Below are 18,664 nucleotides of genomic sequence, written 5' to 3'. Positions count from 1 at the left end.
ACGCATTTTAAAAGGTTTTTCGCCTGCCGTCTGTCTGCAGACTTGACAAAGCATTAATTCATGGTTTTTACTAACCGGTATCAGTATGTTGTTACTTCGGCATCATTTTGAAACGTGTATTACAATTAAATCACGGTCAAATATGTCCATCTTGTTGTAGTTGTAGCCCCCTTGCCAGCGATGCTCTCTCTAGTTTAGCATACTCAGCCCGACTCAGCCTCGTTGTCTCTGGCCCTAGACCCGCGATTTTATGAGGCCAGAAAAACTGTGAATTAGGACCCGCCGGCCGGTACTAGGCCAAGTGGAAACGCAACCAAAGACGGGCCGCTGACGTCACAGCCCTCTTAAACCGTGCTCCGCGCTGTAGTGGAAACGCGCCATAAGTGGGGGAGCGTCAAATGAAAAGCTTCAGCTCACAGTCAGTTGGCTCTATCTGCTGTCTGCTTTGAGAATGGCAGTAAGCTCCAGTCTGAGATCTCATCTAACAGAACATTCACCACATCAGCTTAGTCTTTAGTCAGACAAACAGCATAGAGGAGACAACCATTTTACTTTGATACATTTTAGCCACTTCTGATCATATAAATCAACATACACATTTACTACTAAATGACAGCACCAACATTTAAAGGCCTCTCTTTTCCCTGACCTTCCCAATAGTTGCATCATGACATTTAAATGAAGGCAGACATTATTCAGAATAACATTATTCTCAGCAGACAGTTTGTAATGGAGGTTAATAATAGCTTTGCTCCAATCAAGTATTCCAGTTAACCCAGCCTGTGACCCAGCATGCACATTAACTGGTGTGCAGTCATCATTATTATAACAGTAGTGGCTGCTGGGAGAAACGCTTACTCTGTAAACACTTTATCCCTGCATCCCTTTCCTTCCAGGAATAACTGTGAAAAAAGAGTCTGCCCCTCTTCCACATGCCATCATTATTTCACTGTAATTCAATTTTAAAACATATTGTATGCAGTAGGGATGCTCCGATCGCCAATTTTGGGGCCGATCGCCTGAATCAGTATCGGCCGATACCGATCTGATCGAGTGGGCGGGGCCTATGGGGATCTTCCATTTGAAGCAGTGTTTCTCAAACTTTTTCATACCAAGGACCACTTAACCACCTAACTCCACAAATATCCAAAGACACATCGTTTTTCTAGAACAGATTACAAATCGCCTGAAAATGGTACAAACAAGTGGCAACATGTGATGAAGGTGTTGCGCTGGGCTATATCATGCAATCGAAAGTGAAACTTAAGCTCGCTCCATTGCGGAGATATTCCCACGAGAGTGTGGAAAACTTTAATTTATTTATTTATTTCAAATGTGAAATTTTACCAATATACTCACGGACCACTAGGGGGCGCTCACGGACCACCAGTGGTCCGCGGACCACACTTTGAGAAGCACTGATTTAAAGTGATGTTTAAAACTCAGTTGATGGGGCTCATTCACTTCCACAAACAACAACCAACATAATTATTACATTAAAATGAAGTACATTATTGAATAATGTACTTAATTTGAATGTAATAATAAATAATAAAATAAAATAAATGTTAATGTAATGTTGAATAAAAAATGTTCAACATGTTAAAATGTTAATGTGAACTTGAATAATTTATTCAAGTTTACATTAACTTTGGATAATAACACGGGAGAAATGAGCGGAAGCGCTCTCTTTTCCTCTCTCCCCCTCTCTCTCTCCCCCTCTCTCTCTCTCCTGACAGCACGTCAGTATCTCATGCAGCTCACTGATCCAGTAATGAGTGACCCGACAGTGAAGAATAAATATATGTATAACTAGTTTAGCTAGTTCCAGAGGTAGATACAATAGCTAAGTGTGTTAGGTGTGTTAGGCCGATCGATCAGAGCATCCCTAGTATGCAGATAAGAATGTATCTCTAAAACTAACTCACCTTTTGACTCAACATTATGACAACCTGAGGACAGCTCAATGTGAACATGTAACACAACAAGTAATTGTACTCCGTACCCCTTCTAGATGGCACTGCAAGATTAAGTCCCAATTTTCACAATCCTACAAAAAGTATCAAAAGTTGCTTTAAACATTATGGGCTGCTACTTTATAGTGTATATTTGCATAATAGCATCTACATTGACAGGGATCTACTGAAGTAGTTTAAACCTGGCTTGCTAATACAAAAACAACAAAAGCTATATTTCAGAGGTAATCATTTGATTTATTTTATTCATTTTAAGAAATTAATTTGTTAGTATTGCAATAAAAGACTGAGTTAAAAAAATAACTTAAGATATTAATGGTATAGGAGGTAAGTAATAGCCTTTCCCAATTCTTTCATATTGTTTCATTAACATATATTCATTTGTCATCATGTTTTTAAAAGACTCAAATGTTGCAGGAAATAGTTTTCTGTACTAATATGTTTCCACAAAAACCTTTAATCAAAATTAAATTAATATTATAAATGTAGGTGCTAAATTGACTTTACTCACAGCCTTTACAAGACAGGAAATATTAAATTAAAGGAAAATGGCGTGTTACCATCCTTCATTGATACAATTTAACACAGGTATATTTTATCGAGAGAACATCATTCAGATCAAATACAAATAATATCACAATCATTAGGTTTTTCATTAGATTTCACATTACATGATTGCACATTTTAAATCAATTGATGAAAGAAAAGAAGATATCACAGCTCTTATAATCTGCTCTCTACAATGTATGTCCAGTACAGAGTAATGCTTGCACAACCCACATTTTACTCAAGAGGTCTTATTGTTATGATGACGTCCGATGTGTTTGCATACAGTGTGGTTGGGCTCCCGACCTGGTGTATATTTAGTCACGGTTTGCCTCTTGTTGTCGCTTCAGCGCAGTTGACACAGTACTGCTGTTTCACCTGCGTTTATGGATGTGCAGGACGTTGTTACAGGAGGGGCAGGAGTGCTCCACATCCTTGACTGAATCCACGCAGAAGGGGATTAGACAGCAAGGCCAGCACCTGATGTGGAGTATCAGAATTATAAATTATCAAAATAATACTTAATTATTTATTTTAGGTTAAAAAACTCCCATGCTGCCTTCAAAATGTGATTTAGCTCAACCTAGCATAGTTAAATTAAAATTGGCTGTTAACACTATTTATGAAGAATACATCATTAGTGTTTTATCAAGGCATTCATATTACCATAATGTATTCATATTGCTTTATCACTTCACTCATTAACACAAATAATAATTTGGAATGCATGTCAACAGACAATCAAGTAGTATCAACTGCAGTATAGCATTATACTGTATGCTATAATATAACATTCAGTACCAGAATAAGATATCAATGTATGTGTTAAGTAAGGTCAAGAACAAAGAATCTAATCTAAAAGAATATCTGCCGCAAATAAAACAAAGTAGCAAAGCATCATGTAGGTTTTCCTCAAACAATAAAGAAGAGGGGCAACTGAAGAGTTTTATTAACTCAATATAATAAAATGGTTAATGAAGAAAGATGGTTTATCACGTAAACTTCCTGTATGGCCTTTATACAGTATGTGTGTGGTTGTTGGTTTCTCTACTCACAGGAAGACTCCCAGTATGCCACAGATCAGCCAGGTGAGCAAGCCGTTTACGTAGTTCACTTTAGTGACTACGGTGGATCGGCAGTGCGGGCACACCATCTGTCCAGGAACTTCAGTCGGCAGCTGCTGCACCACCACCTGGTTCACTGTAAGGGAGACACCTTGTCACACTCACTGACACCCACAGTCCTCACCAACCTGTCACTAAACGTCAAAGCTCTCTCTTTTTTTGCTATTATTATTCTTTGTGAGAAAAAGGAAGGAGAAACACTCACCAGGATGAACCATCTGAGGTTGTTGTTGGCTGTACTGGTAAACAGGCTGTTGAACTGGATATGGGAAGGAGACGTTTAAATAGAGAGCAATACAAGCTACCAAAAGGCTCCACATGGACTAAAAGGAGAAGAACAATGGTAATATGACACAAATGAAGATCGCCTCTCTCTTACTGGGTTGGTGCATAGGCTCATTTTGGTAACCCATGTTCACATGGGGACCAGGGGGACCTTGGGGACCAGGGTACGGGGGGGCTGGCATTGTCGGATAAGGTGGCTGACCCTTTTCCATGATATCGGCTGAAAGAGAAAATGAGATGAAAAGGATATTGAAGTTATCTTTGTAATCATTTGTTGTAGTGTTTTTTGTGTCTCTTCATGGTGATTTTTTATAATTATTGAGTTGTTTTGCACCCCCCTGTGTTTATGTTGTGTCTCTTTATATATCTTTTTTTGTAGTAGTTTCCCATTTATAAAGCTTAGTTTGTGATTCTTTTTGTTTTTCTGATCATGTTGAGTCTCTTCCTGCTTAGTCTCTTTGAGTGACAGTTTGTAGGTGAAGGGCTAGGGTTAGGGTTACATGATACTTGTTTGGGTTTGTGACCTGGAAGGTTCAGTTGTGACTCATGATTGAGGCAAATGGAAGGTGTTAAGCAGGTTTGGTTGTTGAAGTGTGCTGCATACTTGGCTCCTGATTGGAATCTGTTATGTCAACCATCTGCTTTTGGAAACACTTGCTATTAAGTGGGAAAGCATTTCAAAGCAGTGAATGGGCATTTGTCTCTCCACGACGTAGCAAGCAAACTGGTTTGGTGGCATTGCGTTCTCACTATATAATAGATTGTCCAAGGGAAACTAGATCGTTCACTGCTCTCAGATGATCGAAAGTCCCATGCAACAATACACTCACCACCAATTAGTGTGATGCATCAGGTTTGGCAGGAATACTTATGCAGATTTAAACACATTGACATTAATCAACAGGCAAGTGTGTGTGTGTGTGTGTGTGTGTGTGTGTCTGTGTGTGTGTGTGTGCGTGCGTGCGTGCGTGCGTGCGTGCGTGCGTGCGTGCGTGCGTGCGTTAAAAAAGCACAAGCAAATATGGATACGTTTTCCATAAGCTTTTCCTCTAGTGCTAGCATGCCAACAAATGTTTCTTCTGACTGGAGGAACAATGTGTTAATGCAATTGTTATGCAGTTTGATTTTACAGCACATACCAAACTGTCCCACAATGCATCAGTCGTGTCAAATTTTGAGCCAGACCAATAGCTGTTCATCATTTTTGATATGCTTTTATGCATGAAAGATTCATTAGTAATATCATATTACATCGTTCACATAACGAGACAGTATGCAGTACATACAGATTATGTAGTTTGCCCTACATTACTATGTGGTTTCGAACACAACGCTGGCATAGAAAGCACAGGTGAAAGCAATTTGTTTTAATGACAGCTCGGTGGCCTGCAGCTACGATGGTTAATGATATCGGTAAAACCTCTGCTTTCCCTACTGAGTCAAATCACAGCTGTGGGCATGGGCGTAATTTCCACTGGGGACAGGGGGGACATGTCCCCCCCACTTTTCAAAATCCCATTTGTGTCCCCCCCACTTTTTAATTAATTTATTTTTATTTATTTATTTATTTTAAGCAAGCGGTCATCGTCACGGAGGAGCGTCTGTGTGTGTGTGTGGCACGAGCGCATCTTGTGAGAGAGAGATAGAAAGAGAGAGAGACAGAGAGAGAGAGACATAGAGAGTTACGGAGGTTGTTGTTAGCATTTGGTGCTAGCTCGGAGCTAATGGAGATTAGTAGCTGTTTCAACAATAAGGAGAGGGAGAGCTCTTTCCTGTCGGACTTTGAGAGACTGAGAGAGAGAGAGAGAAATAGAGAGAGAGAGAGACAGAGAGGGACAGAGAGATAGACAGAGAGAGAGAGACAGAGAGAGAGAGAGAGAGAGAGAGAGAGAGAGAGAGAGAGAGAGAGAGAGAGAGAGAGAGAGAGAGAGAGAGAGAGAGAGAGAGAGAGAGAGAGAGAGAGAGAGAGAGAGAGAGACATAGAGAGTTACGGAGGTTGTTGTTAGCATCTGGTGCTAGCTCGGAGCTAACGGAGAATAGAAGCTGTTTCAACAATAAGGAGAGGGAGAGTCCTCTCCTGTCGGACTGAGAGAGATAACGTCCGCTCAGTGAGGTAAAGGACTCTCTGAGTGATTAGGTTGTAAACTTTAGTCTAGTTATCTCAGTGGGTCTCAAACGGTTTGGTCATCTATGTAAACAAATATTTCCATCTATGTAATATATAGTTGTATATAAAATAAGTTAAGAAATCCTTCCAATGTGTACTATAGGTCAGTACAAAAATAAAAAACACAGTTTGAAAGGGGAGTGATTAGTCAAATATGCATAAATAAAAAGAAAAAATGCAGACTAGGTAAGATAAAGATATAGAGAGGAGTTTATCAATGATTTGTTATTGGTTGTGAGCATATTCTAATGGCTTTTTGATTATTGAAATATATACAGTTCTGTTTCATATGAATGTTGAGAACTGTATCCATAAATCTCTTAATGTTGCCCTCAAAGTGCACCAGATTGATGCATTCAACTTCAATTTAAAGAAACAAATCTTCCCGGGGTGCATGCCCCCGGACCCCCCTAGAGGATGTAAGGTAATCACAAATAAAACAGGTTCACATGGATAGGATACTAGATAAGTGTGCACACTCATTATATACACTACACATTTTTCTTGGATTTGTTAACACTATAGTCCCTAATATATTTGTAGAAAGGCAGGAAATGGAATTAAATTGAGAAAATATTTCATTGCGGAGGACCCCCTGTTTTGTGTCCCCCCCACTTCTCAAACCAAAGTTACACCCTTGGCTGTGGGTAACATCAATTAAGTTTCTGCGGGACACTAAAACTTTATCACAGTAGCACAGCAGTAATACAAAAGGCTGGTTTGGCCAATGCAAAAAAACATTCATTAACAAGTGGTCAACATCACTTTCAGTATAAATCTGTTGGATTGGGCTCATGCCGATTCATGCTTTACTTGTGGTTCCTGCATATGTATAGCATGTGTATATCTTCACAGAATCAGTGGCGAGCCGTCAGGGCCCTCTAGGCCCTCTGTGAGGGCCTAAGATATTCCAAAAAATAATATTTAAAAACATTAAAAAAAAATTTTTTTTTAAATATATATTTTTTTAATATTATTTTTGTTATATTTTTCATTAGTTTTACCGAAAAAAAACTTGATTTAATAAAATAACATTTCCAAATAAATAAATCCTTCGAATCTGCCTGTTCAGTCTCTGTTTGAATGTGGGTTACATGAAAGAAGCTCGTCTGGCCCTCTCTGCGATTCACAGAGGGCCCGCTATAGTAACTGAACGAGAGAGTAATGTCAAATGACAGTACAATTGACCAATCATATCTTCCCTCTAAATGGGTGGGTTTTATTATCGCGGACTAGATGACAAGTTCCGCCCGCTGTGAAACTTTTCTTGTTTCCATAGCAACAACAACTTCCTGTCAACAGCGTGAACTCGCCTTCAAAATAAAAGCATGCCAAATTACACTTAAGACATACAACTGCAACGAAAATAACAAACACAATGCAATATCATTTTCAATGTCAAAGAACACAAATTGGGTTCACAGGTGTTGTTTTGTGTGGTAGAGGGTCGCTGTCATTGATGCGTTTTGCACCCTGGGCCGTTGTTTTGATATTCCGCTGAAGTATACGCTGTGACGTAATAACTCTTTTTTTTTTCTTTTTTTCGAGGGAAGGGGTGGGGGTCAGAGGGCCTAGGTATAAAGCTCACGGCTCGCCACTGCACAGAATGTGCTAGTGAATTCTTTGCATTTTCTTTAAATGCTGCATACTATATGTAAATGTGCTTTGTTTTTTTTCCATGATTTTTTTTAAAGCTGCTTGACGGAAGCTCTTGACAAACCAGAGAATGCAGTCTGGTCAGTGAATTACTGAAAAATAAAAGGGATTGGCAGATCTTGTTTAACCTGTCCGCCCAGGTTGACCCACCCTGTCCGCCTCTTAATGAGCAATAGCCACTTTTGAACATATTCATATTCTGTAAAACTGTAAAGTCCCAGAGACAAATGGAAAATGTGTGAATTTGGGCTATAAAATATATAGCCCAAATTCACACATTTTCCATATATATAAACTTTAATTAATTGATTGAGCGATAACTTATACACACATTAAAACAAAGCAACGCATTCCAACACTAAGTGGCATTTACTGTAGGTTTCACCTCGCCAGAAAGGGTAAGACATTCATTATATAATGTTTTTAAATATTTAGCTTGGATTCAACACAAATAAAGTTCCTTTTCAAGTGGCTCTCCTTTGATTTTGAAGTACAGATTTGTTAAAGTCAAAACTAATCTGGAAAACTAAAAAACGTTCAGGTACTGCTAGCGTATATTTCCCCTCACTCCGAGCCTGTGCATGTAGGTTTAAAAAGGACATATGTGATGCTGCTTACCTTGATAAAGACGTTTGGAGGATGTTTGAGCCTAGCACTGCTTCTTCCTCTACGACAGAGCAACTGAGACACACAACCAAACAGATGTTGCTGTAATGTGAGAGAAGGTGGGGTAGTACTGTGAAAAGGTGCAGTAATTGTAGGTGTGGACTGAATCATTAGAAATGTTATTCCCTTATATTGACCTTTCTGTAGTGTCCTAACAACTCCAACGCAAATATTTAGAGACACAGTATTATATAGTTTTATTTTGTTGTGTATTTTGTGTTATAGTGGAAGATTAGTCGACTCTTTAAAACGTTTTGTATTGATTGAAACCTTTATTTACACAGTAGAAACTCACAGATTTGATAAAGAATAAGTAGTACTTTTATGATAATATCAAAACAGAAATCACATTGTTTAAAAGGGTAAAATATAACATCTTAAGGAAAAGAAAGAAAAAATCAACTTAGCTATCAATAATTATAACTACCTTTTATATTAAAGTTGTATTCCTTTTTTACAGTCAGAAATGTTTTTTATTATTCAGGGATCAATTAAAAAAAATCACACAAAAGGCTACATACAAACCCTGAATAGATTCTGATTCTTAAAATATGTGTTGTTCTAAAAATGGGTCACAAATATATATTTACTTTTTTAAAGGATTAAACAATCTCCTTAAACTGCTGGGTACTTGTGTTTAAAATCAAAGTACCTTACTCATACAATAGGAATGCTGCGAATGAACACACATTTTGAACTTTAAAGAGTATTGAAGCAGCAGGAGAGTCTGAATGGACGTGCGGGCAAACAGCACCAGCAGAGGACGCTGTGGGACAGTGTTATAAACAGGAAGTGTGACCGTGTGTTGGATAAGAGGTCTTTATCAGACTCTTCTGAAGAGAACTGTAGCTCATGTTTTTTGTCAGATCAAGTCAGTGTCAAAAAGTTGAAATCCTTATTATGTATAATGTGTGTGTGTGTGTGTGTGTGTGTGTGTGTGTGTGTGTGTGTGTGTGTGTGTGTGTGTGTGTGTCATCACATCAATATTTGCTTTAAATCTCTTTCCTTAGAGACTTGTGTTTTGTTCGCAATTAAGTCGTTTTTTTTGGATTATTTCCCCTCATCATGGAAACAAAAAGTCAAGCAAGATTACCAAGAGAAACACCTTTTGAATGAATACTCTGTCACCTCCTCATGACGAAACAATTAAGCCCGGCTCTGTGAGATCCCACATCCATCTTTAAGAGACCTTTTCTGCAGCCACTATTGACTCTACCCAGCATGAGTAAAGAGTTTATATTTGTTTTATTAAGATGATCCTTAGCTAAAGGATGTTGTGGCTTTTGCATTTATCTCCTTCCATCAAACAAAGACATGCCGGTCATGTGATAGACCGACACCTTTGCCAGGGTGAATCCCACCTTTAGCCGTCGATGACAGGATAAAACATGAATGGGGGGTTTACAGAGAGAGGACAACGGACATTAGGCATTACAATGATTACCCACACTGAACATAACAAATATGAACATGTGTTATTGTCATCTCTTGAAGTAATGAGAACAGAAAGATAACAAAGCTATCACTGCTGTTATCTTTTTCTATGTAGTGTGGTTCTCCTGGTTCTTTCTATAGTTTTGAGAATTAAAAAAATGTAATAGCAAAAAACAGTAATGCAATAGTGCATATTGCTAACGTTATCTTGGTTGAAAAAGGGGGAGATTTATACATACAAGAAATCAAGTTAACAACTTCTGATTACATAGGGAACTGGGTTTATTTTCTTCTTCAATTAAGTCATGTCATTGAGTGTTCAGCACATAATCACAAAACAATTAACATCTTGTTATATCGAGTTGTCGATACTGAAACAAAACCACATTTCAAAGGGAACTTAACATGCTACTTTCCATGCTTTAATGTCGGGGAAAAAAACACATTCTTTTCCTGATACTGTCTGAAGGTACCTTTAATCTCTCTCTATTGCTTTGTCTTAGTGGAATATATATGAGTTACAGTGCATTACCTTTCTGAGGTATAGCTACAAACAGTGTATGAGAACAGCCTGTTTTGGCACATTAATTAAGCTTCTAGCTCTTAGTCATGTAATCAGTGAGTGTCTGAAGTAGCACGATTGAGGACATCTGTTATTAGTATTTACGTCAGGAAGTCATTTGCAGTTCATGTCGGTGTGGAGAGAGTGTGAAGGGGGAACTTGTGAATCGAGAGCTTTTCAGCAACACATTGTGTCCTGGGTGTGATAAAAACAAAAATCAATTATAGGAAAAGAAAGTAAGAAAAAAATGAAACACTGAAGTTATAGACAATGAAATTGATGCAAACATTCTTCAGACCACACAATGATGGTGTGCAAAAGATGAGCTGAAGCTGAATGACTCTCAGCTTATATTCAAGGCCATGACGTCAGAATGACAGTGGATGAAGCTATTTTGATACAAACAAGTAAAATAACCTCAAAGTAACTAAAAAAAAACCTTCAAAGTCAGTATTTAAATTAAAATATCCAGTTTAGACTCTCTTAAATAACAGTTTATGTTGTGCCTTTGGGTGGAGACGGGTGGAAAGAAGCAACTGTTGTTATTCATGTTATTTTGTTTGTTTTAAAAGTACCTTTTTGACTCTGAAGAGTCTTGTTATTTTAAATACAAATATAATTTGACTAATGAATTACGCTTTTTAGAAGCTAATACTTGTGTACTCTTACTAATGTAAAATGTTGAATAAAGGTTTACTTAACTTTGACACTGTGGTATAACAACTTGTATTAAGTAAAAGATCATTTACTTCTTCCACCTTTGAGGTCTACCTTTTATTAAATTCACATTGTCAAAATAACAACAATGTTTCTGAAATAATCCTATTTCTTTCAAACCTTTAACTACAAGAGAAGAAAAACAAGTAGTTGACCCTGCATTAACATATATCTATAATCCATATATCTACACTATAAGGCTAACTAGAAAAAGCTAACCAGCTGATCCAGAGACAGCAGTGCTCCATGCATTCCCATGAGGCAGTGCGTCTCAGTCCTACAGACAAATCCTGTGTTTCATATATTCCAGCTATAGGGTTAGATTAAAGCTGCAGTGCAATATTATAGCAATTAAATTCCAGGCAGAAAAAACGTTACTGCCCTGTACGTCAGAGGAACACTGAGGCCTGAGACCACATAGTGTTGAAGCTCATTATAATGTGAAACATGTGTGAAACATAGGATGTGTGTGACTGTGTGAAAGAGAGGGAACAAGTGTCAGCAATGGCCTCCCAGTGAAAGAAATCAGCATGTTTCTTTTTACATCTAGATATTTTTACATGATGGAATTGAGGGCAGGACACGTTGATTTGGCAATATAAGGGAAGAGGAGGAAAGGAAAAACAGCTTGATGATGAGTGCAGTGGAGAGGGGTGAGGAGATGAGACGGGGGGGCAGCAGAGAGTGTTAAGACGAGAGAGAAAGATGGAGGCTGGTGCTGTGGAGCTGCACTAACTACTGACCTCCGACAGCGCGGCCTTTCATATTTCGACACTCCTGCCCCTCATTTCGATCAAGGACCAACCTCGCTGTCCAAAACAAAAAATCTCATAACCTTGCCAGGGGGTCTGCAGCATGATTCTGCCTGATCACACACACACACACACACACACACACACACACACACACACACACACACACACACACACACACACACACACACACACACACACACACACACACACACACACACAAAATCAGGATTGACTTCTTCCGAGGTGTCAGGTCCACTCTCTTGCTCCTCCACTGCTCTAATTATTAAGAGTGCAAATGCCATAATGACTGCGGTGGTTAAAACTGATATGCTATTGGATGTCACTTTCTTTCACCTTAGCTCTTCAATCCTTCATTCTCTCTGAAGATGACTGTACAGCTTTGAAGGCTTTTCTACTTTCTCTGCTCTGTTCTGTTTACTCCCCCTGGCATTTTATTCCCACCGTTTTATATAATGTCATTCAAAAAGGAGATATTGGATTGGGATAATGCGAGCTCTATAGCTGACAGTTATTGAAAGTTCCTCAGTGTTTGCAAGCTTTCAGACAGTCAGCAAGCAGTTCTAGCTCGCAGGACAGTTTACACACTTTAGGCGAAGAGCTCAGCAAAGAGATATTTCCACGTTGACCTCGCCACCGAGAGTGGATCCACTGATGATAGCACCGGTTTCATTGCTGGAGTGACATGGCTGACAGTTTTTCACATTTCTTTGTCGGGTCTGCCAAAATCTGCTTTTCTTGCAAGCACAATTTCTCTTTTACATTCATTTTTCAGTTCTAAATAAAAAAATGTATCTAAACAATTGACATAGTTTGATATGGTACATTCAAATTAAACATCTATTAATCGCATAGCACATTCAAATGTACTATACTTGTATGCGTTATGGTTTTGTGTTTAGAGTTTTGAGAAAAAAGCTAAATCCATATTTTTTTAAAACACACAAAAATGTTATTGCAGTGAGGCCTGTTTCCGAGTATTTAGATAAAACGATTGAAGCGTCTTTGAACCAATCGATATCTCTGAACTCACTGACCCTGTGAAATTATGAATCTCAGTGCAGATGAGCAATTTCAAATTGATACAGCTGAAGAAGGGCATCACCATTACCGGTCAGAAAGGAAATGACTGACCTGTAATTGTTTGACTCCATCATCCACCAGTCTTCTCTATAAGCCGTTCTTTATTCTCATTTTACACTCTTACTATAAATGAGAGAGGAATATATACCACAGGAGACGGATAAAAAAAAGCAAGTGGCGAACAAGGAGCTGAGTGTGTTCGATGTGTGTTACAAAATCGAGATTTGATCAGAAAAGAAAGGAAGACACCAAGAGACACGAATCAGGAATCCATCCCAGATAGCCTGACACAACCAAAGAGGGTAGTAAATGTGGCAAAAGAAAGTGAATATCAGCTGGTTACAGACACTTTTCAGGACAAAAACCACCAGACTCAGGGACAGTTTCATCCCACAGGCTAAGGCTAATTGCCTGAGCTCTGTAAAGTGCCTTCATAGCCAACAGCAATCATCTGTTTGCATCTTAAAATGTATTTATTGCTACAATAAACAGATTTCATCTCACTGTACAGTTTTCATTTTGTATTCTTTTTATTTACATGTATATAGGCGCCTGCATTTACTTATTCACATTCCCTGCAACATCTAGCTTATTATATTCTTATTTTCTTTGACTATGTAGTTTGCTTCATCTGCATTGCCTGCACATTGGTCTTGCACTAATTTATCCTACTCTGTTTCTTTTTGCACAATTTTATTGTTTTTTAAATGTGTTTTATTGTTTTATATCTATATATATTTATGTTGCATTGTTGGAGGAGCCTTGGAGATTTCCATTGCCATAACTACACTGTAGCTACTGTGCAAATGACAATAAAGCCTTTGAGTCGTTGAATCTACTGCAAGCTTGCACCTGCCTGCATCTGTTCATCTTGTCTTGTGTGATTGTGTCTTACCAGCCAGCACTCTGTGTTCACCCAGCATGTCTCAAATAGATTATTATAGTCCTACCAGGTTTATGTTGAAATTCCAATGTTCAGCCTCCTTATCCTCATCCCTCACACATTGTTCCTTCTCTTTCACTCCATCTGTCACCACATGTCATCAAGCAGCCTCATTTACGGCAGCGCTGTGAGAAGAGAGGAAGTGCTTTCAGCGCGTAGCCATGCCTTCTCCTCCTGTGGTGCGTTCGTGAAAGACAGAACATAAAGGTCAAGCCCACAAAACAACTGAATAAAGAGAAATAGTACAGTTCTTTGGCTTTTATCCTGCCTGCTTGTCAGCTTGGAATACAATTAATGTTCAGGCTACAGTGTGAACCATTTCAGCTTTGCACATTGTTAGGTTGCTGCTTGACATACATGATTGACGGTATGAGATAGAAACAGTACTAGCATTGGTGGGTTCAAGTTTACCAATAGCAACTAGCCAATAACAAGTTATTAATACTGCGACACATTACAGAAAGGCCCACATTAATCCTTTCCTACATGAGATCTGTTCTTTGTCTGAAGCCATATGTGCACATCATGCTGTGTGCTAAAAAATCTCTGTGGACTTCATGGCTCCTGTTCTTTCTCTCTGTAGCTTTTACATACTGCAGAACTGAAAGCACTTGATTTGCAGTAACTGCCCTACATCCTGCCAATGATTTCTTTAATGTATTTGTGGGAAAGATGGTGTCACCAGGAGGTCCATTTTTTTCACCTATTCAATATCATACAAAGTCCAGGGGCAGACCTACAAAGCAACACAACATTACATAAAGTAAATAAAGAAAAAAGGAAAGAAAAATACAGTTTGATACTTCAGGTTAAATGTTTTTTAAATACAAAATTAGTTCGAATTGCCTTCTTATTGCTAATGTTTTTAATAGTGCTACTATATTGTTTAAGTAATATGTTACAATGTGTGGATTTATTTTTATGGATATGAAATTTCCCTAAAAATCTGCATCCATAACACCATCCCTGAAGTACATAAGATTGTCTCCAGGAGGTCCATTTAGTAGCTGTTCAGGAGCTTTCAATCGCATCACATGCACAATCCTCATGACTAGATGGAGTTTGCCAACTATTTTTAAATGTTCAAATTGCCATTTATTTCAGAGGCTTCTGAATTGAGATTAAAACGTCATTCTTAACCCTGGACACAACAACAGAAAATAACTGCAAAGTCCATTTCATAGCTATCCTTGAGTTTATTTGTTGGAGCACATAACATGGCCAATTACTTGTTGGATGAGGAGTCCTTAAAGTGCTCGAAAAAAAGGATGTTTAAACATCTACAGTTTACAGACAAAAGGGTGACTAAATCACCTGATGAAGCGTGAGTTATAGCATCGGGATATAAGAAAGAAGTCAGCATGGAGGATGGAAAATCTGAACCTGCTACTTGCTCGCTATTAAACTGTCTCAGACTCCCCTGTTTTAATCAAAAAAGCACTGCCCTTGAACATGTTTTGATCGACTCCAAGCTGTGAGTCAGCTCCCTCCTCTGTAAACATAATAACAAAATAAACAATTTCAAGCTTACTAATCAGCACCTATGTGGAAGAGAATGGCACTCTATTCAAACCATTTTAAAAACATTGAATCATATTGAATCAAGAAAAAACTGAAATGTTGACTTTAAATAAATGTATTTTTTCAACAGATTTCACATAACAGTATTAGGTTAGTTGAAGGCAATAATATTAAGTTGAACCTAATATTTTGTATTTAAACTTAATATTATTGCTTTCAACTGACCTAATACTGTTTTGTGAAATCTGTTGACATAATACATGTATTTAAGTCAACTTTTTAGTTTTTTTATAGTATATATCATTTTACATTGGTTTGAATCCTACTTAAAGGACAGAAAAAACTTTGTTTCTATAGGCAACTACACATCAGCGTTGACAAATAGGACATGTGGGATTCCTCAAGGCTCCATCTTAGGACCTCTGCATTTTAATATCTATATGCTACCACTGGCTCAAATAACGAAAAACAATGACCTAAGTTATCATATCTATGCAGATGACACGCAAATGTATATAACAATTTCACCAGGAGACTATTCTCCAATTACAACACTGAGCAAGTGCATTGAGCAAATCAATGAAAGGATGAGTAGGAACTTTCTCCAATTGAACAAATACAAAACTGAGGTAATGGTTTTTGGAGCAAAGGAGGAAAGATTAAAAGTCATCGCAGAGCTTCAGTCGGCAGACTTCAAAACATCAAATAAAGCAAGAAATCTAGGTGTAGTGATGGACTCAGACCTGCATTTTAACAGTCACATTACAACAATTATTAAGTCTGCATATTATCACTTAAGAACATATCTAGGATTAAAACACTAATGTCACAACAGGGTTTGGAAAAACTTGTCCATGCTTTTATCTTCAGTAGACTGGACTACTGTAATGGTGTCTTCACAGGTCTCACTAAAAAATCCATTAGAAAGCTGCAGCTAATTCAGAACGCCGCGGCTTCCAGTCTGTCAAATAATTTATTTTAAAGTACTGCTGCTGGTTTTTAAAGCACTGAATGGTTTAGGACCAAATTATATTAACGATCTCCTGCATAACTATGAACCATCCAGGAGTCTCAGGTCTTCTGGGTCGGGTCAGAAGAGTAAGAACTAAACATGGTGAGGCAGCGTTTAGCTATTATGCCCCGACTATCTGGAACAAACTCCCTGAATCCTGCAGGTCTGCTACTACTTTTAAATCCAGAATGAAAACGTATCTTTTTGCCGCTGCTTTTGATTGAGCCGTTCATATTCACACTGCAGTATGGCTTTTATTCATGTATTCTATACCTGTTGTGTTTATTTTATTATCTTTGCTTTTTAATGCCTGTTTTTAAATGCCATTTTATAATGTGTTTCTGCTGTATTTCTTCTTAAATGTCTTTTATTTTATTTTGTAAAGCACTTTTTGCTGTGTGCTGAAAGGTGCTATATAAAACTTGCCTTGCCTATATTTTTCTTTATTTGAAATGTCATAGTGCTAGGACTGATTTTATTATAGTAAAGATATTGTTTTTTCATACAAATTCAATGTGTCTATATGTTAAAAGTATCGTATTTTTAATGATTAGTTTAGCCTTTGAATCTATAGACAGAAATACTGGAGAGATAATCAGAAGTGATTAACTTCAATTCTTAGTTAATGCTTCATACTGCAGGGGACCATTTGAAGGCCATTTGACTGGCATGTATTTGATGTCCATCATAGTCTTACAGGGAAGAAAACAGAGCATTGTACTGAAGGTCATGTGCAAAGTAGAACAGTGTGTAAGACACCCGCAACACATTTGTCAGAAATACTATAAGAGTCGGGTACAAAATAAAAACCAAGAGTCAAATGTATCAGGTAATAAATGAAAATAAAACAAGGGTCATTTTTCATAGACTTCTATACAGCCAGGGCTCTTTTTCGTTTATAATCCTGATTTATTAAATGTAGCCTTTAAGATGCGGCATTATACCACTGCCGTTGAAGCTGCGCACGAATAACATCTGGGTAACTCTACCTGATATGATCTAACTGTCTGTAAAATCAATTAAACTTCAGCTGGACTTCGGTTTAAAGGTCTTTCCAAATGTTCAGCTATGGAAAAACGGACTTACGCCTCCGAAAACGCCTCCATTGGACTCCTTTGTTTACTTCCATAACATAGTGACATCACTGTGTGACACTCACGCTTCTATTGGCTAGTGCTATGTCATGGGCTAAGGGGTTGTACATCTCTAAGCAGTTGACCAATCACAACAGAGCCTGCCAACTAACCAATCAGAGCAGACTGGGCTCTGGTTTCAGACAGAGGGTGAAAAGAGGTGCTGCAGCACAGTTAGTATGAGAAAAATAAAGAGCTTTTTGAACATTAAAGCATGGCTTTGTTTGTGTAGACCTTTATATATGTATCTTTTGTGTTATTTTAAAAAACAAACACAAAAAACAAGAACATAAAACAAACCTATTAGCAGGGATACTTGATACAATGATACTTGTTTGGGTTTGTGAATAAAGATTGTTGTCTGCTGCTCATCTTCCCTTCATCTCTCTCTTCTCACAGCTTTGGGTTTGAGATAATGAAGTGTAGACTGATAAAAAAAATCAATGCTCTACTCTGATTTATGGTCACATGCATGCAGACATGCATATCTGTGGTGCCATTCTTGAATATGTTCTTGACTGAATAATATAAAATGTCATGCAATAATGTATATTTTATTTTATAATGCTATCACAGTAAGAGTGTGCACATTGGCCTGTGTTTCTCTGAGCAGCATCTACATACTGTAAGTAATTGAGGAGTCACCCAGGCTGACTTGATTACAGAGAAGAACGTTTTTAAAGACCTCTGAGAAAAGGAGAGAGAGTCAGAAAGAGATCTGATTTCTGCCTGCTCTGAGGAAACGTGTTCATTCATAAAGATGAACTCTTAACCTTGGAGTATATCAAATATCAAAGTACCCTTCAAGAATATAGAATGTGTATGTGTGTGTGTGTGTGTGTGTGTGTGTGTGTGTGTGTGTGTGTGTGTGTGTGTGTGTGTGTGTGTGTGTGTGTGTGTGTGTGTGTTTAATGTAGGTCTTCCTCTCAGCTTGTGTAAGCCATATTAACTTGTGACTTCCTGTCAACGACTGGTTGCTATGGATATGTTAATCTCTTGCTTTGCATATAAATCACCTCGATATAAGATATGACAGGCTTGTTGAGCTGCGGGATGTTGACATGTT

General features: G+C 38.0%; 1 protein-coding gene across 1 annotated transcript; it reads right to left on the bottom strand.

The window, feature by feature from the left end:
* Positions 1-2,192: 2,192 nt before the first annotated feature.
* Positions 2,193-8,479, bottom strand: LOC117474483 (LITAF domain-containing protein-like). Its single transcript, XM_034120282.1, has 5 exons — positions 8,373-8,479; positions 4,026-4,151; positions 3,852-3,905; positions 3,578-3,722; positions 2,193-3,002 (listed from the first exon to the last, which is right to left on the bottom strand). Exons 2-5 carry the CDS (start codon positions 4,141-4,143, stop codon positions 2,897-2,899), a joined length of 423 nt encoding a protein of 140 aa, XP_033976173.1. The 5' UTR covers positions 4,144-4,151; positions 8,373-8,479; the 3' UTR covers positions 2,193-2,896.
* Between the last annotated feature and the right edge of the window lie 10,185 nt (positions 8,480-18,664).

The sequence above is a fragment of the Trematomus bernacchii genome, unplaced genomic scaffold (assembly GCF_902827165.1).
Source record: "Trematomus bernacchii unplaced genomic scaffold, fTreBer1.1, whole genome shotgun sequence".
Taxonomy (NCBI): Eukaryota; Metazoa; Chordata; class Actinopteri; order Perciformes; family Nototheniidae; genus Trematomus; species Trematomus bernacchii.
This window is presented reverse-complemented; position numbering and strand designations above follow the sequence as displayed.